This window comes from Leuresthes tenuis, unplaced genomic scaffold (assembly GCF_036924035.1).
Source record: "Leuresthes tenuis unplaced genomic scaffold, fLeuTen1.0.hap1 SCAF_17, whole genome shotgun sequence".
Lineage (NCBI taxonomy): Eukaryota > Metazoa > Chordata > Actinopteri > Atheriniformes > Atherinopsidae > Leuresthes > Leuresthes tenuis.
Genome location: NW_027325371.1, coordinates 9928385 through 9948821, shown reverse-complemented (window position 1 = coordinate 9948821; position 20437 = coordinate 9928385). Strand labels below are relative to the sequence as shown.

The 20437-nt window shown below is 40.0% G+C and overlaps 1 protein-coding gene across 1 annotated transcript; it reads left to right on the top strand.

Annotated features, from left to right (window-relative positions):
• Positions 1-10945: 10945 nt before the first annotated feature.
• On the top strand, positions 10946-19444 carry icam3 (intercellular adhesion molecule 3). The gene is made up of 11 exons (XM_072368889.1): positions 10946-11116; positions 11781-12044; positions 12126-12443; positions 12574-12795; positions 13285-13509; positions 13612-13875; positions 15338-15601; positions 15705-15863; positions 15972-16166; positions 16321-16560; positions 18253-19444. The coding sequence occupies exons 1-11, from the start codon at positions 11056-11058 to the stop codon at positions 18453-18455; spliced, it is 2415 nt and encodes an 804-aa protein (XP_072224990.1). The 5' UTR covers positions 10946-11055; the 3' UTR covers positions 18456-19444.
• Positions 19445-20437: the final 993 nt, after the last annotated feature.

The following is a 20437-nucleotide window of genomic DNA, read 5'->3' as shown; positions in this document are numbered from 1 at the left end:
CATCCTGATTCAAATACACAAAGATGTGTGGGATTGCTCTCACAGGAGGAACTTGAACCCTTTGACTTCCTGCCCGGTGCTGAGGTCACTAGTCTCAGCGGGAGTGTCTGTGAAATGCCTGCTCAATAACAGACGACTGATGGCAGGGCATGGAGGGAGAAAGAGGAGGGTCAAAAAGGAGGAATGGGACGTGAAGCGTGGGTAGAGGAGTAGATGACAGGTTGATGTAGGGGGTGGTGGGGCAGAGCAAAGGGGGAAGAAGACTGTTTAGGGTTTGTCTCTAACAAGCCTGAGGCAGCTGGCAGTACATAGCTTGAGTTCAAGTTATGGAGCTCAGGCTTCTCTTTAAAAAATTACACTAAGGGGGGTGGAACGGTCAACATAGTACAGCCAGGAAAATCTCAGAAAATGACAAAAAAAAATTCTAAAACTTTCTGACAGACTTTGTGCTTTCTGACACTATTTGCCAGAATACTCTATCACCCTGAGGCTGGCCTCATTTATGAACAGCAATATGAGGCCTTCAACAAGAAGCATGATTGTCTGTTGGGATTTACAGATGTCATGCTGTCACAATAAAGTATTTTTGCACAAAAGCGGCTTAGAAAGAACAGTTAACTTGTGGTATCACATGCTGCTCCCGACAGCTTGCCTGCCTTTTGCTGTCTACCAGCTGATGTCAGAACACTCTTGATTATAAAGCAAGCTGCCAGTGAAGGTCAGGTTGCTCTGAGGTAACTGCTGCTCCTTAAGCAGCAAGGCCATAAGTGCTGGGAGGCAAACTAGGAGGAGCACCTGCAGTGCCTGCAGCTGTATAGGTAGGGTAAGAGGAAAGAGGGGAGGGGCAGGATGGTGATCTTACATACAAAGCCATCTTGTTTTAGAGCAGGCTCAGATGGAGCTGCTCTGTTGCCAAGGGTCCAGAGCTCTACATCCTGCAGCCCAATGAATGACCCAGTCTTCAAACAAGTTGCACGAACAAAGAGCCATACATGACTGTGTGCCTGAGCACTTCACTGACACACACAGAAAGAATAAACTGTATCTCCTTATCTTGCCGCAACTCATTTTCAGTTTTCAATGCCACCCTGGTATGAGTATTTCTCAAGAGGTCATGGTTTCATAATCTTACAAAACAGTGCAATTAACTCATTCTTTGTACAACTGATACTGTTTGGTCAAAGCACACGTCTCAAAACACACGTCTCCCTATGCTTCAACCGAGGGTAGCAACAACATAATCCCTTCCAGATGTTAAGATGCTGTACTTTCAACCAAACCTTGGAAGTCTCTCATGGTGTTAATGGTGCCCAAGAGGCCTTTGAGGCGGGGGAGGCACGGGAGTGTCACAGGACCTTTCAAGCCCCTATAGAGCCTACAAAAGGAGCTGGAGATCCTTTCCCTTTCACAGGGTAATCACTGATCTGTCTTCTCTTTGCATTGATCAGCAGGGTTTCAACTGAAATGCTTCATAACGAACGTGGGTGTGGTTTAAAAATGCATCCTGGTAAACTTTAAGAAAGGAAGCCGTGCTTACAAACAGGATAACAAAGTCCTCTGCAGCTGTTCTCCATACAGATGGAAAGTGGTAGTAAATACTATTAGGTTTCATTTGTCTGCATCCTCAGGTTGGGCCTTTGGGTATCTTGTGTCAGCAACTCGAATTCAGCTTATCACAGTTTTGCCCTCTTTCTCAGTTCAGCTCATTCAGTATCCATAAAAATCAATTGGCTACTCTTTAGAGTTAGCTCATGTTTCCCTACATTCTCCTCTTCTCTCCTGGCAATTCTCACTAAATGAACAGTTTCAGATTTATGCTCTTTGCAAAGCCTGAAGCTAGAAGGGCCACTCATTAGGTTCCTATCTGTTTCTGCGTATGAACCCTAAAACTCCCCATGACACAGTAAACATCCACAGTCCCTGTGGGAATATATGTAAAAATGCTGTTTTAAAGCCATTACGAAACACAACCAGCTTCCATAAACTGTTTCTTACGTGTTTATGCTTATTTGTTCTTTAGGCTTGTCATGGTTGACTAATGGAAACCCTAAGTGACACATAAGGAATTTCATGACTTGTTTTGAGGTGTCACTGACAAATCATCTGACTTGCATAGCGCAAACAAATGGACATATTGCAAGATGACACAAAATTTTGGTTGGCTAGTGGGTCAATGGAGGCCACAAGTGAGTCCCAGACTGGAACCTAAAAGAAGAGGGAGTGAGCTGGAGAAAGTAGAGAAAAGCTCCGGGCTGGAGAGCCTGTGAGAAAGTGTCCATCTGTAGCACATGTTGGAGATGACCCAAAACAAACAGGTTAAAATTAAACCACAGAAAGACAGCCATTCCGTGTGTTTAAAGTTCTTACAAACAGAGGATTACCGTGTTACCATTTCAAAGGTCTGAGAAATTGTCAGTCTTGTGGTTTATCCCACCACAATACAACCAATAATCTCTCTAACAGCTTTACCGCTGGCTGAGGCACAGCTGGTCCCCACAAAATGAAGAATGATAGGAAATGAAAGTATGAAAATGCTGGTAAATTCTAAGCCATCTGTTTTTGGAAGCAAGCGTCGTTATATCCACACATTGTTTTCAGTGAACGCTTTACTTTGGTCTATCATCCATTTTTAATTTAACATTTGCCCTTTTTTGTAGATTGTTATTCAATATGCTTTACTTCATAATAACTCCTTTTATTTGAATTATTATTCCGGTATGTATTGGACAGTTATCTGAATAATTTCTTGCAACAAGAAGTACTAAATAGAGAAGGTCTTTGATTAAAGTGTATTCCTTTGAGATAAAAGATTGCACAGTCTGCAGAGCCTTCTCTTTAAGGTGTGACTGTTCACAAGCTACATGACATGTTACAAAATTAACCGTCAAGTTACACATGTATGTGGGTTGACTAATTGAATTGATGTTCTTTTTTTTAACGACAAAAAGAAAAATCTATAATTTCCATATATAGGTGGAATAGACAACGTTGTACAGCAAAAAGCCAAGTGACAGCGCATTCTGTGTTGTAAGTTGTGAGTCATCTGTTGTTTGTTTTTTTTAAAGTAATGTCTGACTAAAATCCCTTTCATAGCTGGTGGCTCTGACACTGCAAAATGGGTTCGAGTTTAGTTATGACCTCAGACTGGGGTACATGTGGTCACCGTGGTTACCGTGATTGATATCTGGCAGTCTGCACCAGATCCCTCTTCCACCTTTACCAAAAGCCCAATTAGATTTTATACAACCTGAGATCACATTTGCCTCATGGTTAGAGTTTTAGAGTTGCTCTGATTTGGCACGACGCTGACATCTAGTGGTAAAAAATAAAACTCACTCGAGTGTTGCAACAAGCATAAAATTTGTGAAACAGTGGGAAACTAATATCAAATCTTGACTTAAACTGTTAATGAACTAATATTATGAACTGTTTATACTGAATTCTAATTGTGCATTTCACAAAGAACATGTTTGAAGTGGTAAATTATCATTTGTAATTTATTGTGAGTTCCTTTTATGCACTTCAGCTCAAGGGGGAGCCAGTGATCAGCAGTGATTGGTAACTTCCATGCAAGTACTGCAGGTACTATAGAAACAGACATTCAACACTGCTCCCTAAGATACAACATTCACACGTTTCCCTGTGGATATATTCAACCTCATGAACACATGCTTAAAGGTTTGACTTAGTTAATGTAAAAGGTTTGGAGAATGTCTCCTGGGAGCACTCTCACCCAGATGATGTAGGAGGGTTACTGCTGTTCAGCTGCTAAATATTTGCAGTTTATTACTTCCAGAAGGCATGATATCACAAACTCTCCACACAGCACAGCCCCTTCCCAAATCCAGTTTTTTATGGTAGAACTTAATAAAATGGGGCTTGTCAAAGTTTAAACAGTCAATTTTTGAATCTTATTTCTTTCTGTTATAGTATCCTTTAAAAATGATACTGATGAATGAATGAATTTAATGTTTGAGGAAAACTGAAGGAAATTCTCACTTAGTTCTTTATCTGTTCCCATGCAGCCCCTAAACATTTCCACATGACAATGACATCAACAGTCATGTTGCATAGAAATGATCCACTCTTGGGACCATCAGGATAAGACAGACCCCTTGTATGGGAGGATTTGAAATGTGCTGTCAGAGCATTTAACTTTTCTGAAATTCCCCTTGAGAGCAAGAGAGGTTAAAAAATTCTGATGTCCTTGCAAAAAAAGAAAAGGTCATGTTGTTTGCAGTTTTCCTGTTGAACCCTTGAATGTGCTTTATTTATTTTCTTCCTGACCTCTAAAGTTGTAAAGATTTAGCTCTTTGGCAGATTTTCAAACTCATCCTTCCACTTCAACACGGTACTTTCTGGTGGAATCTTAGAGTAGCCTGAACACATTTGAGCAAAAAAGGGGCCTGGAAGGGGCAGATTGTTCTTGGACAGACCTTCTTTTATGACTCAGAGGGACATGAGGGAGCCTCTCTTCTCAAAGAAATATGACCAAACAGTGTGTTTACAATGAACGCAGGCCTTTAGTCTCAGCTGAGCCCTTTAGTATTCATCAGCAACACCATTCCTTCATTTCCAAATGAAGAGAAACGTTGCATTTTGAAGGAGACGAGAAAGCAGCAGACTTTAGGTGATAAAGTAGTAAGGAGAGGTAAGAAGAATTATCACAAAAAGTAGAAGCACTGACTTCACGCTGGCAAGAGGAAATACACATCTAATTAGTGCATGCTTAAAGCACAGGGTGCGATGCATTTATAAACAAGCAAAGGTGAAAGAGAGGCCAACAAAGCAAAACCCACCCACAGTGTGATTATTAAAGTAAACCGATACGAGGAATGCACAGCATTGTTGCTGAAGAATGGGATCCAAGTTGAACAGGAAGTAATCAGATAAGCAGTAACTTTCATAAGTGTTCGTATTGCTTTCATTAAAGATTGCCATATGCTTTCATATGTATTACAATCTTTGATGGGTGGGGGGGCTCTCCGGAAGTCGACAACAATCTCCTTTGTCTTCTCCATATTAAGAGAGACTGTTGTCTCTGCACCACGCAGCCAGTTGGCTCACCTCATCCCTGTAGTTTGTCTCATCGTTGTTGTTGATGAGCTCCACCACAGTAGTGTCATCTGCAAACTTGATGAAGAGGTTGCTGTTGTGTGTTCGTGTGCAGTCGTGGGTCAGACTTAGTTTGCCTACAAACAGTCTCAAGCAATCGTAGGTTTTGCATTGGGCCAAAACCCTAATCAGTTAGGTCTGGAGATATTTGGACTAAAAGATAGTTTAGCTGTTCGAAAACATATTCAAGTTACAACGGGATAGTAAATTTGAGCTTAGAGTGCATTTCACATCCGAATTTAAAGAAAAGTTCAGAATGATAGCTTTTCAGTTTGTAGTTACTAAAACTAAAATTCTTAAATGCAGTTAAAGGAGAACAGAGATGTCTTCAGCTGTGCTTTAAAGCTGTTAATAAAGAGGACATATTTAATGGACAGTAGAAGGCTGTTCAACAGCCACAGTCTCCCTCGTTAACTAACCTTTACCAGGAAACAGCTAAAAGCAGTTTCTCAGTGGATCTAAGAGGTCTGGAATTAGATTGAGGGTAGAGGAGTTCAGAAATATATCCAGGTGCCAACCCATGTAAAGTGTTGAAAACAAAACAAATCAATTCTGTATTCAATTGGAAGCCAGTGAAGTGAGGAACAGGGGTGATACTTGACTTTGCAAATTAAGAGTTTGCCTGCTAAATTCTGAACCAGCTGCAGACAGGCTAAAATTGACTGACTGAAGCCCAGGTACAAGCAGTTACAATAATCCAGCTTTGAAGTGATTAAGGCTGTAACAACTGTCTTCAAGTCATCACATAAAACAATGGATTTCAGTTTAACAATGTTCCTCAACTGGAAAAAAAACCAACTTATGTGTCTGACCAATTTGAGATCGGAATCAAGTGTGGCTCATATTCTTGGCCTGGGTGTGAGGTTTGAATGACAGCGGCTCTAAGAAGCTTGCTAAACCTACTGAGGTGTTTGGGGGACCAAAAATCCCCACCTCAGACTTTCTATCATTCAACTGAGGAACGTTATTAGCCATCCAGCATTTTACTTCTTGAAGACATTTTTGGATTTAAGTCACTGCAGTGGAGTCCTTAGGGTTTAGGGGCAGGTAGATTTGTGTATTATCTGTGAAGCAATGTAAAGAGATATTAAGTATGTGAAAAATGTAGTCTAAGGGAGGCATATACAGTGTGAATAAGATTGGTCCCGATATAGATCCATGAGGAAATCCACTCGTGACTGGGTTGAGGAGGACAGATTCCCCATCTTAACCTGTTCAGCCCCAGGAGTCTTTCTGGGGTTCCTGCTTGATAATGACATGGCCAAAATAAATTGGGTATTCCTCTGCAATTACAAATTCTGTGTTAAACATCTTCATAAGAGTCAGTTCAAACCAGATGTTCCCCTTCCGCTGCCCGAACCGGGGGGTGGGGCTCTGGGGTTGAAGAGGTTAACAGAGAAAGTCCTTTCTGTCAGATAAGGCGTAAAACCACTGCAGGACACTAACCTGAAAGTCTTTAAGATGATTTTGAAGAATATGATGGACAACTGTATCCAAAGCTGCAGTAAAAGCTAAAAGATTTAAAATGGCACATTTAACACTGTGTAAAGACAAGAACAACTTGATGTTTATTCATTGAATCTCCTGTTTTTTGTTTAGTGTAGTGTAGTGAAATACAGCTTCCATGGGTTGTGGTGATTTTGATTGATTCCGTCATTATTCACTCCATTCCACTTCACATCATACATCCTCCTGCCTACGTGTGATTATGTTGAACACTTCGAGCCATCCCGACTCTTCTTTCATTCTGGTGGAAGTTCATCGTTTAAAGAGAGACTATCTTCTGTTTAAACCTGTACTGATCATGTAACTGGAGCTTGACTATGCTTTAGTAATAAAGCAACAATTGTATAAGTGTCCAATTATATGTGTACTGAATAAATACTATCCACTAACCTCATGTTGTTAATTTGTTGACATCAAGTTTGGATGGGAGCCGTAATAATACTCTAAGTACTCTTTTAAAGCAAGTTGACACTGATATGACTTCTGGGAATCCTTGCACTTTCTGATAATTCTTCCAAGTATGTCTGTATAAAATCAAATGTAATGACCTGTACATCTAATCAAATCAAATTAAAATCTCATATATTCATGAATCATGTTTTAAAGAACTACAGGTGACCGAAGTGCTGTACATAACATTAACACAAAAGTACAACAAAGTAATAAGATGAGATTTAAATCACATTAAAGCAAAAAGAGAGAACACAAAGTAAAAGAATCAGTTCCTTAATAAATAAAAGGTGAACACTTTGAAATACTAAGAGTGTTGAATGCAATTAAATGCAGTGGAGTGCAGTAAATGGAGCTGCTGCAAAGGCAATATCTCCCTTATTAGCTTACCTTGATCAGGGAACAGATAAACACAGTTTTTCAGGGAATCTGTAAGGTTGGAAGTCTGAAAAAGGACAGAGGAGCTCAGACATGGATTCAGATGCCAACCCATGTAAAGTATTAAAAACACTACAAATAATTTTAAATCAATTCTGTATTTATTTGGGAGCTATTGGAGAGATGCCAAAACGGGAGTAAAACTCTGGTACAAGTGAAAAGGATTCAGGAGGTATGTAGTGTATTCTTCCGAAAAGCAGAACCACCAAACACATGTTCCAGAAATGATCTGCAATCACATTATTTTCAAGGGAAGACTGGGATCGTTGCCAGGATGATTAATCTTTCTCTACACTGCAATGTCTTCACAATCGGGACTGTGTGCTGTGTGTGGTCTGCATAGAAATCAAAGACAATCTGTCAAAATTATATTCAGTGAATTTGAATGTAAGGATTAATGGCTTCTTTTGTGCAATAGCTTCTTGGCATTGTGATATAATTTGTACTCTTCCATTATTCCCACAAGATTATTATAAAACTGGGTAGGAAATTAACTTTCAACAAATCATTAAGAGGTGCTCTCTAAAACTAAGATAAAAAAAAAAAGCTGAATAGTGTATCCAGGCTAAGTGGCACTGAGATTCTTTCACTTGCAAATGCCAGCAAAGATAAAGGAATGTGGACACAGAGGAAGCTCTGTTAGACTCATGCATTTTCCATGATCATGTTACAGTAAGCCAAGCCTTCAATGAGTTAATGGACAATGCTGAATTAGCCACACTGGGAATTTTTCTCTTTTGTTTTCTGTTTTCAGAAAGAAAGTGACTGAACATTAGATTCTTACTCAGTTTTATGAGACTTGATACAGTGTGTGTGAGAAAAGAACATCTGGTCTCTAGAGCTGACATAAGTTGTTTTTCCAAAAGTACAAGGTCCCCCTATCAGTTGTCAACAAAGTCATTTGTCTGTGGATTAAGCTCTGTGTTTTCACAAATGAACAAAACCACATGAATCATTTCCTTTTTGGTATTACTCACTGGCTCCCTTACTTCCACATTCTGATCATGGAGGGTTTCTTTTCTTAAGTCACTCCTCAATTTAAGTTAATTAAATTACACGAGATACAGTCTTGAGCCAAACAACAATAACTAACTTCAATGTAAAGATTCATTAGTGACATTTTTCTCTGGAGAAGTTAGGTACTCATGGACAATGAAGCATCAGCTCGTGTTATTTGTTTTATGGCCCACAATCTCTCAGATATGTCAGTGATAGTCTCACTGTGAAAACGACTTCAATCAAAGCCATCAGCTATAATGCAGGACAGGCTTAACATTGTTACATCAGTTCTACATGAACAGAAACTTTAACCATGAGAAAAACTGCTCTGGAGCTTCCAATGTTAACACCATTATTATTCATCAGTTCCCCTTGCAACATCTCAGCACGTTCAATCAAAAATATTTTGGAAAATCATTCATTAGGCTTGTTCCCCCCATTTAACACAACAACAGTCATAAGTACCTGTGATAAACAAAGCTGTTGACTTCGTTAAAAATGAAAGGGAAGTGAGACACACGTTATTGTTGGTCCCTTCACCACAGGTCAGGGCGGATTATTGGCATTTTAAGAATATCAATAGATCATAATGTCAATAGCTCTCCTTGCAGTTCAGATTTGCTGCTGTGTATAAACTTTCTGTAGCAGGGAGTGCAGAATAGTGCCTGTAATTCTTGAAAGTCCTTTGGGAATAAAGAGTGTTTTGGTGAAATGATTGGAATCTCAATGTTTGTTTTCTTCACCGGAGGATCCACCGGCACTTCCATTGTCACACATTTTCTTCAATTACTTCCGTCTGCTCTCATCTCACGGACTGCTCAAATAATATTTGACCACAGCTCATTTAAAGATAACTTGATAACAGCTGTCTATTCCCACCATAGTCAGCACCCCCAAACACATAGTTCTGTTTTTTTTTAACAAGAGCTCAGAGGGGATGTTATTACTCTGCATGCCTTTGTAGCCTCCTACAGGTTGAACTGGAACAAGCTTTGTTAGGCAATATGTGTTCCAAGAATTAAAAAGCCCTGAAGTGACTGACCATTAGCATTCCTACATCCATTCCAGCAGTGAATGGGAGCAAATCCATTCTAACAGATTTTGGAAAGTCCAATATGTGACTCAAACAGGATGTGAGAGTGACAGTACGGAAAGTCCACTCCAGGGTTCACTCTTCTTGACTGAGAAGAATATTGTTCTTAATAAATACACAACCCGGGTTGTTTACTGTACTAATTCTGCCACTCCCATTTTTCAATCACTTCGTCCAATAGAAAGTAGATCTGATGATGTGTGTGCATCATGAGGTCTTCCTGCATGAAAGCAAAATAATTCATAAAGCACAACACCATCAATGCCAACAATGTGTTTCTCATTTAAGTTATGTACATTTATGTGTAGTCACCGTCAACACTGCACGCTTTATAATGGAAAAGCATAGTTGAGTTCAGTAACTGATTCAGTTTCTCTGTTCATACAAACTGTTTTCATACATTTTCAAAGTTTACCCCGAAGTCAGATGCTGTAGATGTTTTTGTCCAACTTGCTAAACAGTTTCTTTGTGAAGGAAAAATAAGGAAAGACAGCACTTTTCAAAGTTGGTCTATATACATCCTGTTTATTAACATGGGTAGTAGAGATATGTTTTACATAGGATTTGGGTTTTTGATTATACTATCCTGACATGAAAAGTGTCAAGATGACAGAAAGAAGTAGCCAAAATGGTTTGACCCTAAAAAATGACCCCAAGCCAGTTGGCAAGAGTAAAAAATGTAGCCCCAAGTGTGGCATGAATGCAAAATCCGCCCAAGCACAAAGGCCCAAATCTGGTTGCCACAACAGAACCAGGCCGGTATCTCAGTCGAATTCAAACCAACACTCATGGCCTGTTGTTGGTCTAAATGTGGCTAAATATGGCAGATCTCATCTTCAGATAACCAAAATCCACACCAAAACATTTTTAACAAACTATCCAAAAGTGAACTGACGTCACACAAAAGTTGAATGTTTTTACACTTAATTTTAATCTAACAGCTTCTTCACCGACCTAAAGCAATACAAACTAATCTTTTTTCAACATAAAGGCATGGAAATGGTGTAAATCCAAAACCATTATGTCCATATACAGTCATAAAAACAAAGCCATAGCAAGCTATAACAAACAAAAAACTGCTGTCAGATTCAATTGTAGGCTACAAACATCAGTATATCAATAAGAAATGCCAAAAAGTTAAAAGCACAACATGTCAAAACTGCCTGTCTCATGAAAAACTTGAGTCCTACCCCATAATCCCCCTGAGCTGCCTCCTCCTCCTCCATGTTCACGCACACACGCCACAAAATGTGTGTGTGTGTGTGTGTAGAAAGAGAGAAAATGAGAACACGTTTCTGAGTGTGCCGTTTGTGTTCTCCTCCCTCCTTCTCCTCTGTATGGGGTCCACTGATTTACACCAAGTTGGGACAGTGCAGCCTCACAAGAGAAACTGAACAGAGCTGGAATAAACCACAACGGGGTCTTTGTTCAAAACAAATAAGAAAACAAATCCAATGAGTGAGAGGATATTATTTGTTCAACTCTGCTATGTGGGACTCAGTCTCATTGTGTCAGGTAAGCTGCTCTTATTTCCATTTAAATGATTTTATGTACAGGTGTTATAGTATATCATTTATCTATCTATTTATCTATTTGGCCATGTAGGGTGTCGCCTCGTTTGATTTTTTGCATGTAACCAAAAACCCTGAGCTCTAACCTATATGGAAAATACAGAAAATACTTCTTTGTCAAAGAGACATAGTTATTAGTGTTAGCTGTCAAACAGCAGCAAGTAAAACTGTAAGTTGCCATAAGGAGCAGAACCTTTGTGAACCAGAAGGGGTGGTATAATGCTAAGACAGAAAGACTTGTTATGGCAGTACTGAATAAAATACATATTCAAGACTGCATTAATACACAAAATACATAAAAATGGGATATTATCTAGAATTCCGTTTGCTTTGAAATAACATTAAGAACAGTGTTCAGAAAGCATCAAGAGGTAAAACAAAAACTCCTCTGAAACACGCTTCTGAACATTTATTGCATCTACTACCAAGGCACCACAATGAGTTATTATTCAGTTACATTATCGAAAGAGCAGGTTTTATACTGCTGTGGGATCAGTAGTGCCAGGTTTTTGTGGGAGAGTGTTTGGAGCTATGCCTTTTCAAACTCATTGTATTCAACTGTTTCTCTTGTGTCATTTATGAACATTTGAAACTCTGCTGTGACGCAGGTGAACATGCCTGTCCCATTGAGCTGAGTCACCACAAGGTTGTGGTGAAACATGGAGACCCAGTCTCAGTCAACTGCAGCACATCAGAGAGTGTGTTCACAGGAATCGGCTGGGAGGTTTCACAAGGAGGGACAAGTCTTAAAACCGTCAGCCATTTGCTTTGGACTGTAGACAGTCTAACTGAGTGGAATATCTCTCCCCTTTGCTACTTCACGAGTGCACCTGAAAGTGTCTGCTTGAAGGAACTAGAAGTTATTGTTTACAGTGAGTTTTGCTTGTTGTGCACAGACTAGTGATACATAATGATATATAAACTGGGTCTGATAATCCTGTCTTGTTGTCCAGGTTTTCCAGAAACCATCAACATCAGCTCCAGCAGTAATTTAATGGCAGAAGGGGAGCAGCATAACTTAACATGTTACATCTTTAATGTTGCACCAGTTCAAAATCTCACTGTCAGGTGGTACAAAGGAGAAACGATCAACCATACAGACACTCTTAATGATATCAACAAGAAACCCTCGAATTTGTCACCTGTCTTCAGTTTTATATCAACTAGAGAAGACCACAATGCCAAGTTCAGATGTGAGGCACATATGGACCTGGGCCCAGAAGGGCCACAATTACATGTATCCTCACAGGAGTTAAGCATTGATGTTACATGTAAGTATTCTGCCTTCACAAGGACATGTATTACTCAGAAAGGGGGAAACTCCAGCAGTGCATTTCGGTCTTTTCTCAAGCCTCACTAAGCTGCGAACGATACAAACTGTTGCTGCTTTTTTCTTTTCAGTTGGACCTTATATAGAGTGTTCCGCCATTGCGTTACGGGAAGAGGAAACTTTGAATGGGAAATGCAGTGTGACAGGATTTCCCACCCCTGACATTAAGTGGCTGAAAGATGGACAGCCAATAAATCCAGATGTCCCTCTGAGAAGAAGTGATAGTGGGACATACACACTTAAAGCAAAGGGTTTTGCCTCAGTCGAAAAGGATATCCAGGTTCATGTGTTATGTGAGTGTTGCATTCAGGCTTTATGACGTACTATCAAAAAAAAAATCAGCTCCTATAATATGCAACCCATTACTTTTCAAAGAGTAAAAACTGCTTGAGCTACACTTGTTGATTGCTAAATGCAAGAAAAAAGATTTTGCTTGGCTGCTAAGCGCAGTGGTGGAAGCACAGTGGATTTTCACTTAAGTATAAAGCAGAAATACTGCAAAATGAAATTACCATAGACTCCTAACTCAATGTCCCTGCTTGAAATGTTATTGGTGTAGAAATACAAAAGTATTTTCAGAAAAATATACCCGAACTGATCTGCAAAAACTGAGAACCACAACATATGAACTACATTGAAGTAAAATACACTTTTAAGTAATAAAATATTTCCTAAAACTGTACTCTAATAGAGTAACTGTTACGCCTTCCACTGGTGGTCATGTGGTGTATTGTTTATTCAATGAAAGTTTCAATTGTGTGGTAACGTTTTTTTCCTTTCAGATGGACCAGAGAAAATATGTGAAGACACATACATTATATCAGAATACACTGCTCATAACCTCAAGTGCACTCAGGGCTTCCCCCCACCTCAAGAGATCTGGTACAAAGATGATGAGGAGGTGGAACTTTCAGAGAACGTTACAAGAAGTGACAAAGGCCTGTACTGGGTCAACGCTTCAAACACGCACTCAAGTGTCAACTTCACAGTGGAAATTATTGTCCTGTGTAAGTCCTTAACATATTCTTTTTTGGTATGAGATATTTACAATATTACACTGGTGAGTTTGCTCTTTGTCTTATTCATAATGTTGAAACTGTTGTCTGTAGACCCGCCAACACAAATAGAGGACCTTGAAGACGCTAAAGTTAACGTTGGTGATGATTTTGGGCTAACGTGCTCTTCTAAGAGCAACCCAAGGCCGAGTTACTTCTGGAGTTACATTCAGATGGCAAATGTGAAGGAAGAAACTGAAGACGGAGTGTCCCGCCTGATCATCCACAATGCTACTGGATACAACATTGGATCCTATACGTGTCATGCCTCGAATGAGGGAGGAACAGTTTTTAAAACAGTCAGAGTCACAGTAGAAGGTAGGCTCGTGGACATTGTTCATTCTCAGTATTTGTTTGGAATATATAACCAGTAACAGTGAGTTTATTATGTCATATCTCAATAGAAATAGTGTTGTGGACTGATATGTCCACATATCAGCATCCACTAAAGACCTCCTCTGCATTTTCTGACACTTTAACCCCCGATACTCACCTGGCAGTCTAATCTCGTGCCTCTCTGTCCATTCCTTCTTTCTTTTTGGCTCCCAGTGGATTGCTGTCTGGTTGCAGTCCCCTAAAACGTTTAGGATTGATTCTCCTGAATTACTGAAGTAAAAGCATCCAGTATTTTATGAAAAAAGAGAGCAAACATTAGAGAAAAAGTTAACAAATTAAAAACAACAACATTCCATGTATGTATTATATGTTTTTAAATTATTAATGTGCATTAGTGTCCTTATGACTAAAATAAGGCTCACTTATTTAAATATGTATATATCTATAGATATATACATTTATGGGTCACATATATGTGTGTGTGATAAAATACAGTATAATTATGTGTCTCCCCTTGAGTTACTGTACTTATGAGAGTTTTTTTTAGTTGTATTGGCGGCCCAACCACGTGACTGTAGCTCGTTGCTAAGCTGCTACATTTATAGTCACAGTGGGAGTGTGTGGGCATGCCGAGTGAGTGTTTCCAGTGTTGGTGGGGAGGGCTGGTTTCCTCTCCGGTGATGAGGACCAGAGAACTGCCAGGAACGATAGCTTAGCTTAGCTTACCTTCCTCCCGAAAAGTTCAAATACAATCCGCCGCTGGCTCGCTCCGTGCAGCTGAGGTGAAGCGGGATAAACTGCTGCGGGACGGAAGAAGGGCGACAGCTGCTGGAAAATAACCACTCTGATTTGATCACAATGGAGGATTCCAGCTCTTTTCGTCTGCTTTCAGTCATCTTGACTTTGGAGCTGCTGTCGCTTTCTAACGGGACTGAGACTAGTAAGTTGTCACCTCGAGCTCTCGTGTTTTCTTTTGTAACGAGATTGAAATGAACCTTTCGGCTCACAGGTTGATAGTCCTATTTATGTACTGCTTTCGCAGTTAATAGGCTAATGTAAACCTCACATTAGTGTTTACAAAGTTTTCAGGATGACATTCATTGTGTGGGTTTTGAGTGGGATCAAACGATAATAAGCTTGTAATACTATTGGAAAATCGGCAGCAGTTTATGTGATTAAGATCCATGTTAATAAAGTTGGGCTCATTTAACATTAACTGAGATGCAGAAGGTCCAGCTCAAGGAATGGTGGGCTGCAAGTGCAGACTGCCCTAAGGGGAGTGGTATATCCTTCCTGAGGCTTTTCCTGTTGCTTCCATTGTACTTAAGACCCTTTGAGCCGTGTTTCGCTCCAGCACTATACAAGTAAATGTTCTGTTCTCAAAATGCACATCTGCAGACTTTTTGTAGAATGTCATTTCTCACCTCCACCCTACTTTCCACAGGTGCCCAGAAACAATGCCCAATTGAAATAAGTCCAGACACGATGGTGCTGCAATACAAAAGCAGAGCGCGGCCTGTAAATTGCACGCTGACGTTCCCTGACTCCACAAATGTTGAGGAAATCTACTGGCATCCTCCGCAGAACTTCGTAAATAGCTTAATTTGGCTTGCTAACACCCATGAGGACTGGGACCCAAAGCCTGCGTGTAATGTGAAGGTTTCGGGTACAGAAAAATGCCACAAGCCTTTAAACTACATTCTCTACAGTAGGTTTGCTCCACGTTTTTTGTGCTTTCCGTGTTATTATATTTCCCCTGTCCTTTTTTTTTTGTAATTATCCGTGTTTTTCTTCAAACATCTCACCTTTAGAAACGCCGGACCACGTTTCCATCAGCGTTGTGAATAACTTGAGCTCAATAGAGGAGGGCAGAGAGCTGCAGCTGCAGTGTGACATTGTCAATGTTGCTCCTGCACAGCACCTCACCGTGCGGTGGACGTGGCACAGAGGAAATGACACTATTAAACACGGTGCGGGAGCCATGTTTCAGTTATTCTCTATACCGCTCCAAATCAGATTTAACAATTCATTCTTTTTGCTTTCTCTGTTTAATTTTTTTCTCCCATTTTGTCCACCAGTGGAACTGAATAACAGAAGCTGCGACAGCCACTCAGTCAGATCTCCGGTAAATGTGTCTTGCACCACAAACGTCACTCTGAACAGAACTCACAATGGACTCGAGATCAGATGTGAGGCGCTGTTGGTTCTGGGTTCTGATGGACCAGAGCCTCCACCAAACACAGTGTCCCAGCCTTTCAAGATCAACGTCATATGTGAGAATTATGTTTACTGCATGGTAGTCACAGTCAAATTCTTTGATGGTGTACATTTCATTGCATTATGAGCCAACCAAGCGTGCCTATTTTGGATGATACTTTTCAAACAGTATTTGTGCTCACTCTGCTCTCTTTACCTCTGTCTCAACAGATAAACCGGAGATTAATACCACAAAGCTTCCGGGGACAATCCCAGTCTTCAGAGGTTATCCCGAGGTGCTTGTTTGTAAGGCGGACGGCAACCCGCCTCCAAACATTACATGGGTTCACAAGTCTGTCACAGCGAAACTTATTTCTGACAGCGATCTTATGGTGTATGAAGCGGGCATCTATGAATGCAGAGCTGAAAATTTTATTTCCACAACGCATTCGGTTCAAGTGATTTTAAAAGGTAATGTATTTTCTCAAGATTAAATATTATTTCTTTGCTTAATATCGTAAATAGGACTGTCAGATGAACTAGAACTGTGGTAGATGTTTTAGATGCCAGGGACTGCCTGCAGACACACTGATATTATTCATTCAGCCAATCACGCAGCAGCAGTTCACAAAAAATTCCACAGTGGGAAAGTTTTTTGGCATCCAGCTTCTTCATTGGAGGCCAGCCCATCTCATCTAATTCCTATGTTGTCACGTGATATTTTCCCAGTCACAATGTTTCCCAGTCAAAATAAAGGTGGAAAGAAAAGAAAGGGGGAAAAAACGCATTGTTAAAGCTGGAACAGAACAAGAATCTAATATCTTTGATGCACATCTTCCTCTTCCCATCTGACATCCTTACATGGTCTGTGTTCCGTGTTGATCCCAGGACAAGCCTGTGTTTTCCGGCCGCTATTTACTATTGGCACAGCTGAGGCAACACTTACCTCTGCAGGAGAATAACATGAAAACTTCAGCTGTAGAGCAACTCCGTGTACATTGGAAATAGTCGCCATGGCCTCTTGGCTAAACGGCTGATGTTACCACTTAGAAATGAGAATGTGTTGCCGTGACGTCAAGGTAGCAGATATGCGGGTTTGATTCCGTTTCTGAAACTGCTGATCTTTTGGGACGTTCAATAGTTCCTAGAGTTTACTCAGAAAGGGTCCAATGAGGTCTGTGCTGAGCAGAAAAGCATCTCAAAATGCAGTGGGTGTCCGCTCTTTAGCTACAACAGCAACAGACCATGTCAGGCTCAATTCGTGTCAAGATCACAAATTACATCAAAACATGAAATCCTCACAAAAGCATGTTCAGAAACATGACTTTTATATGGGGAGAGATGCAGTGTCAAAGCATTTCATTAGTCACAAACTGACTGACTGTTGCTTCACATTCAAAATGCAAAAAGTCACCATTTAAAGGTCATATGGGGATGAAGGGTGGTGCTGCACATAAGACTGTATCACAAAATCAGATACTGGGACAATTGTGACAACTGGGATAATGGAGTTCCATTCCAACGACTGATGTTTTCCTCCTCAAAAAAAAAAAATTCTTGAGTTGATAGCTGCTGATTCCTCCACCCCAGCTAAACACACAAAATGTGCTGCACACATGAATTAGTCAAATACATTCATTTGAATGATGTGAAGAAAAAAAAACAAGGTTACACGGTTTTCTATTTTGTAACAATTTCATGTTTTGCTGTGTCGGAGATAAGTCAGAACACAGCAACAACAAAGCGTTGTGCACTATATATAAAATGGGGAAGTTTGAAGACCGCAAATGCTATGGTAGGGTGAAGATTCTGTGTCGACGCTATTCTTCCATGAACTTGCCCTGAACTTGCCCTGAACCACAATAAGTCTGCGCAGCTTTTCTTTGCTTTGTGTAGAATAGACCTCTGTGGACACCTGTCAATGATGGCTTGGCTGTCAAAGCATATCGAAGATTTGGCAATGATCATGTGACTCTGTTTCTGCTCTCAATATTTAAGAGTAATATTCCACTGGCTTTGTGGACCAGAACTGAAGCTGTTCTGAATCTTTCCGAGAAAATGGAAAATAGCTCTTGAAAGCATTGAGTTAACAGGTGAAACGCTGAATGTCAGAGATGTTCTTTTCAACATTTACATTTTGCCTGTCTGATGTTCTCATTGCAGAGGACTATCTGCCTCTCATTGCTGGATTCGTGGCTGTGGCAGTAGTGGCTATCTCTGTCATCTTCCTCTTCATCTACTCAATCTACTACAAGAACACCAAGATGCGCCGCTACAGTCTTAAAAATGCCAAACTCAGCACCCACAATAGCAGTGTGGCTCACAACGGCTGGGACATGCAGTTCCCCATCACCAAACTGTCTTAGCAGTACATCTGTTGATAGCTGCCCAAGCGGAACAAGTTGCATCCGCCACCAAAAGTGCGTTTTAAAAAAAAAAAATGTATAAAGTCTGAAAACCACTCAGACTGCAGGCTCACACTGGAGAAGTGGAAACATATTTTACCAATCCAGACATTATCGTTTATTATTTTGCCAAATGTTTTATCCTTCAAGGTGTAATGCAGTTTTACAGTTAAGCAATGTTGGCTCATGATGCACAGTTTTGTAACGACTACTGGATTTCACCTCTTTTCACTGGACAGAAAGAAGAGAAGGAGCAAGGACTTAAGATTTGGCTCTGGCTTGCAAAAAGATTTTTTTATTTAAATGATAAAATTATTTTTAATAGAACTCTGCTCCTGTACATTTTGCTCAAACTCAAAAGATCTCTGTATGTGGTTGTTTGAGAAACCTTAAAGGTTGTAAACCTGAAACTGAAGTGGTGCTGTTGTCACTCAAACAGGATATGCAATACCTTTTTAGACAAAAAAAAAAGTTATTTTGTTAAATATGTAAAAACCAAAATAGTTTTGTCAAAATTCTGGACAGTATTGCCTATGCGTACCATTAATTGAGCTCATTATTTATTCACTAAGTTGTAAGCCACTCCACTGCTTGCCTGCTCTCTGCGTCTGGCTCTTCTTAGTCCTATACTGTGTCGGGCTTTGGCCTTACGGAACAAGTTGTCTTGTTCTGCACTTTTATGCTTTTGTGTGAGTGACTGCAGGTGTTACAGCCTTAACTGTATATTCAGGAAATTCTTTTGACTTTACATGATAAGAAGCAGCGATGATGGAAGTTGGTTTTGGAAAAGGACTGCACACAAGTATGTACACATTGGAATTGATGCAGGTGTCAGTGCGCACCCACTTGTGTTATAAGAGAGCATTGTAACACATTTGTGAATACTGCTGTAAATATTTGTGACTTCTGTAAAACAGTATTTTATTATTAAAAACGTGGCTTTTCGCACAGTTTGCCTTGTTATTGCTGCTATCGGAACATAGCAACAACAAAGCGTTACGTGAATATCAATCACTGAACATTTGATGACTAATTTTTAAAAACAGTTTCATCTTCAACATTTTTATTCTTCATTTATATACATAAATATTTGGGGCCCTGTGATGGTTTGGCGACCCTTCCACGATGTAAGTTTATTTTTAAAAAGGCTGAAGCTGTGTACTCGAGAGAAATGGGGCTGTGGCCGGTGATGCTGCTCAGACACCAACAGGTGTAGCCCCATGTCTCTCAGTACAGAGAGACTCCAAGCTTGAGTGCAAGAATGATGTAGTTAGGTGAGCGAATCATATTTCCAACACTGCTGAAAGTGATAAAAAGACTTTCATTATCTTTCTGATACTTTCACTTTTATGTTGCCTTATGAGCTTCTTCTTTTTCGTCTACTTGAATGCTCTTGACTAGTGGTTTCCTTCTATATAGCTTATTGATAGCTTTGATGTTAGCTGTGATGTTATATCCTCATTTGTGAGTTGCTTTGGATAAAAGCGTCTGCTTAAATGCAAAAAACATAAACATTCTTCTGTTTGAGAAGAAAAATTCACCCAGAGTTAGAATTGGACATTGCATAGCATAACGGAGACGGGGTAGGTCAGTGTCATTTCGTGGCAGGTGGAGACTGCTCATTAAATGAAGAAAATGTGTCCTCATGAAATCATTCTATGGAAAAGGGAGGTTTTTTCCCTCCTTTTTTCAAATACAAACAATTTCAAACAGCAGAGATGGGTATTTAGGGAATCAATAACAGCATCAAATAGGTTTTCAATACCCTTTCCTCTGGGAAATAATTTTTTTTTTTTTCCTAATTTCGAAGAGGACCTAAAATATTATGCAAACTGCTTTTAATTGTTTGACAAGGTCATTGCATCCTCTTTTTCTTAGCTTTGGCGAAGCAATGGAAGCAGCATTGGTAAAACGAACTTTGTACTTTCAAAAACAAATCTTTA

Excerpts from the sequence above, each read along its gene's own strand:
- icam3 (XM_072368889.1), top strand. The coding sequence starts at position 11,056 with ATGAGTGAGAGGATATTATTTGTTCAACTCTGCTATGTGGGACTCAGT. Across the intron at positions 13,876-15,337 it reads AGTCAGAGTCACAGTAGAAG|GTGCCCAGAAACAATGCCCA; the intron begins GTAGGCTCGTGG and ends TACTTTCCACAG. Across the intron at positions 16,167-16,320 it reads TTTCAAGATCAACGTCATAT|ATAAACCGGAGATTAATACC; the intron begins GTGAGAATTATG and ends CTGTCTCAACAG.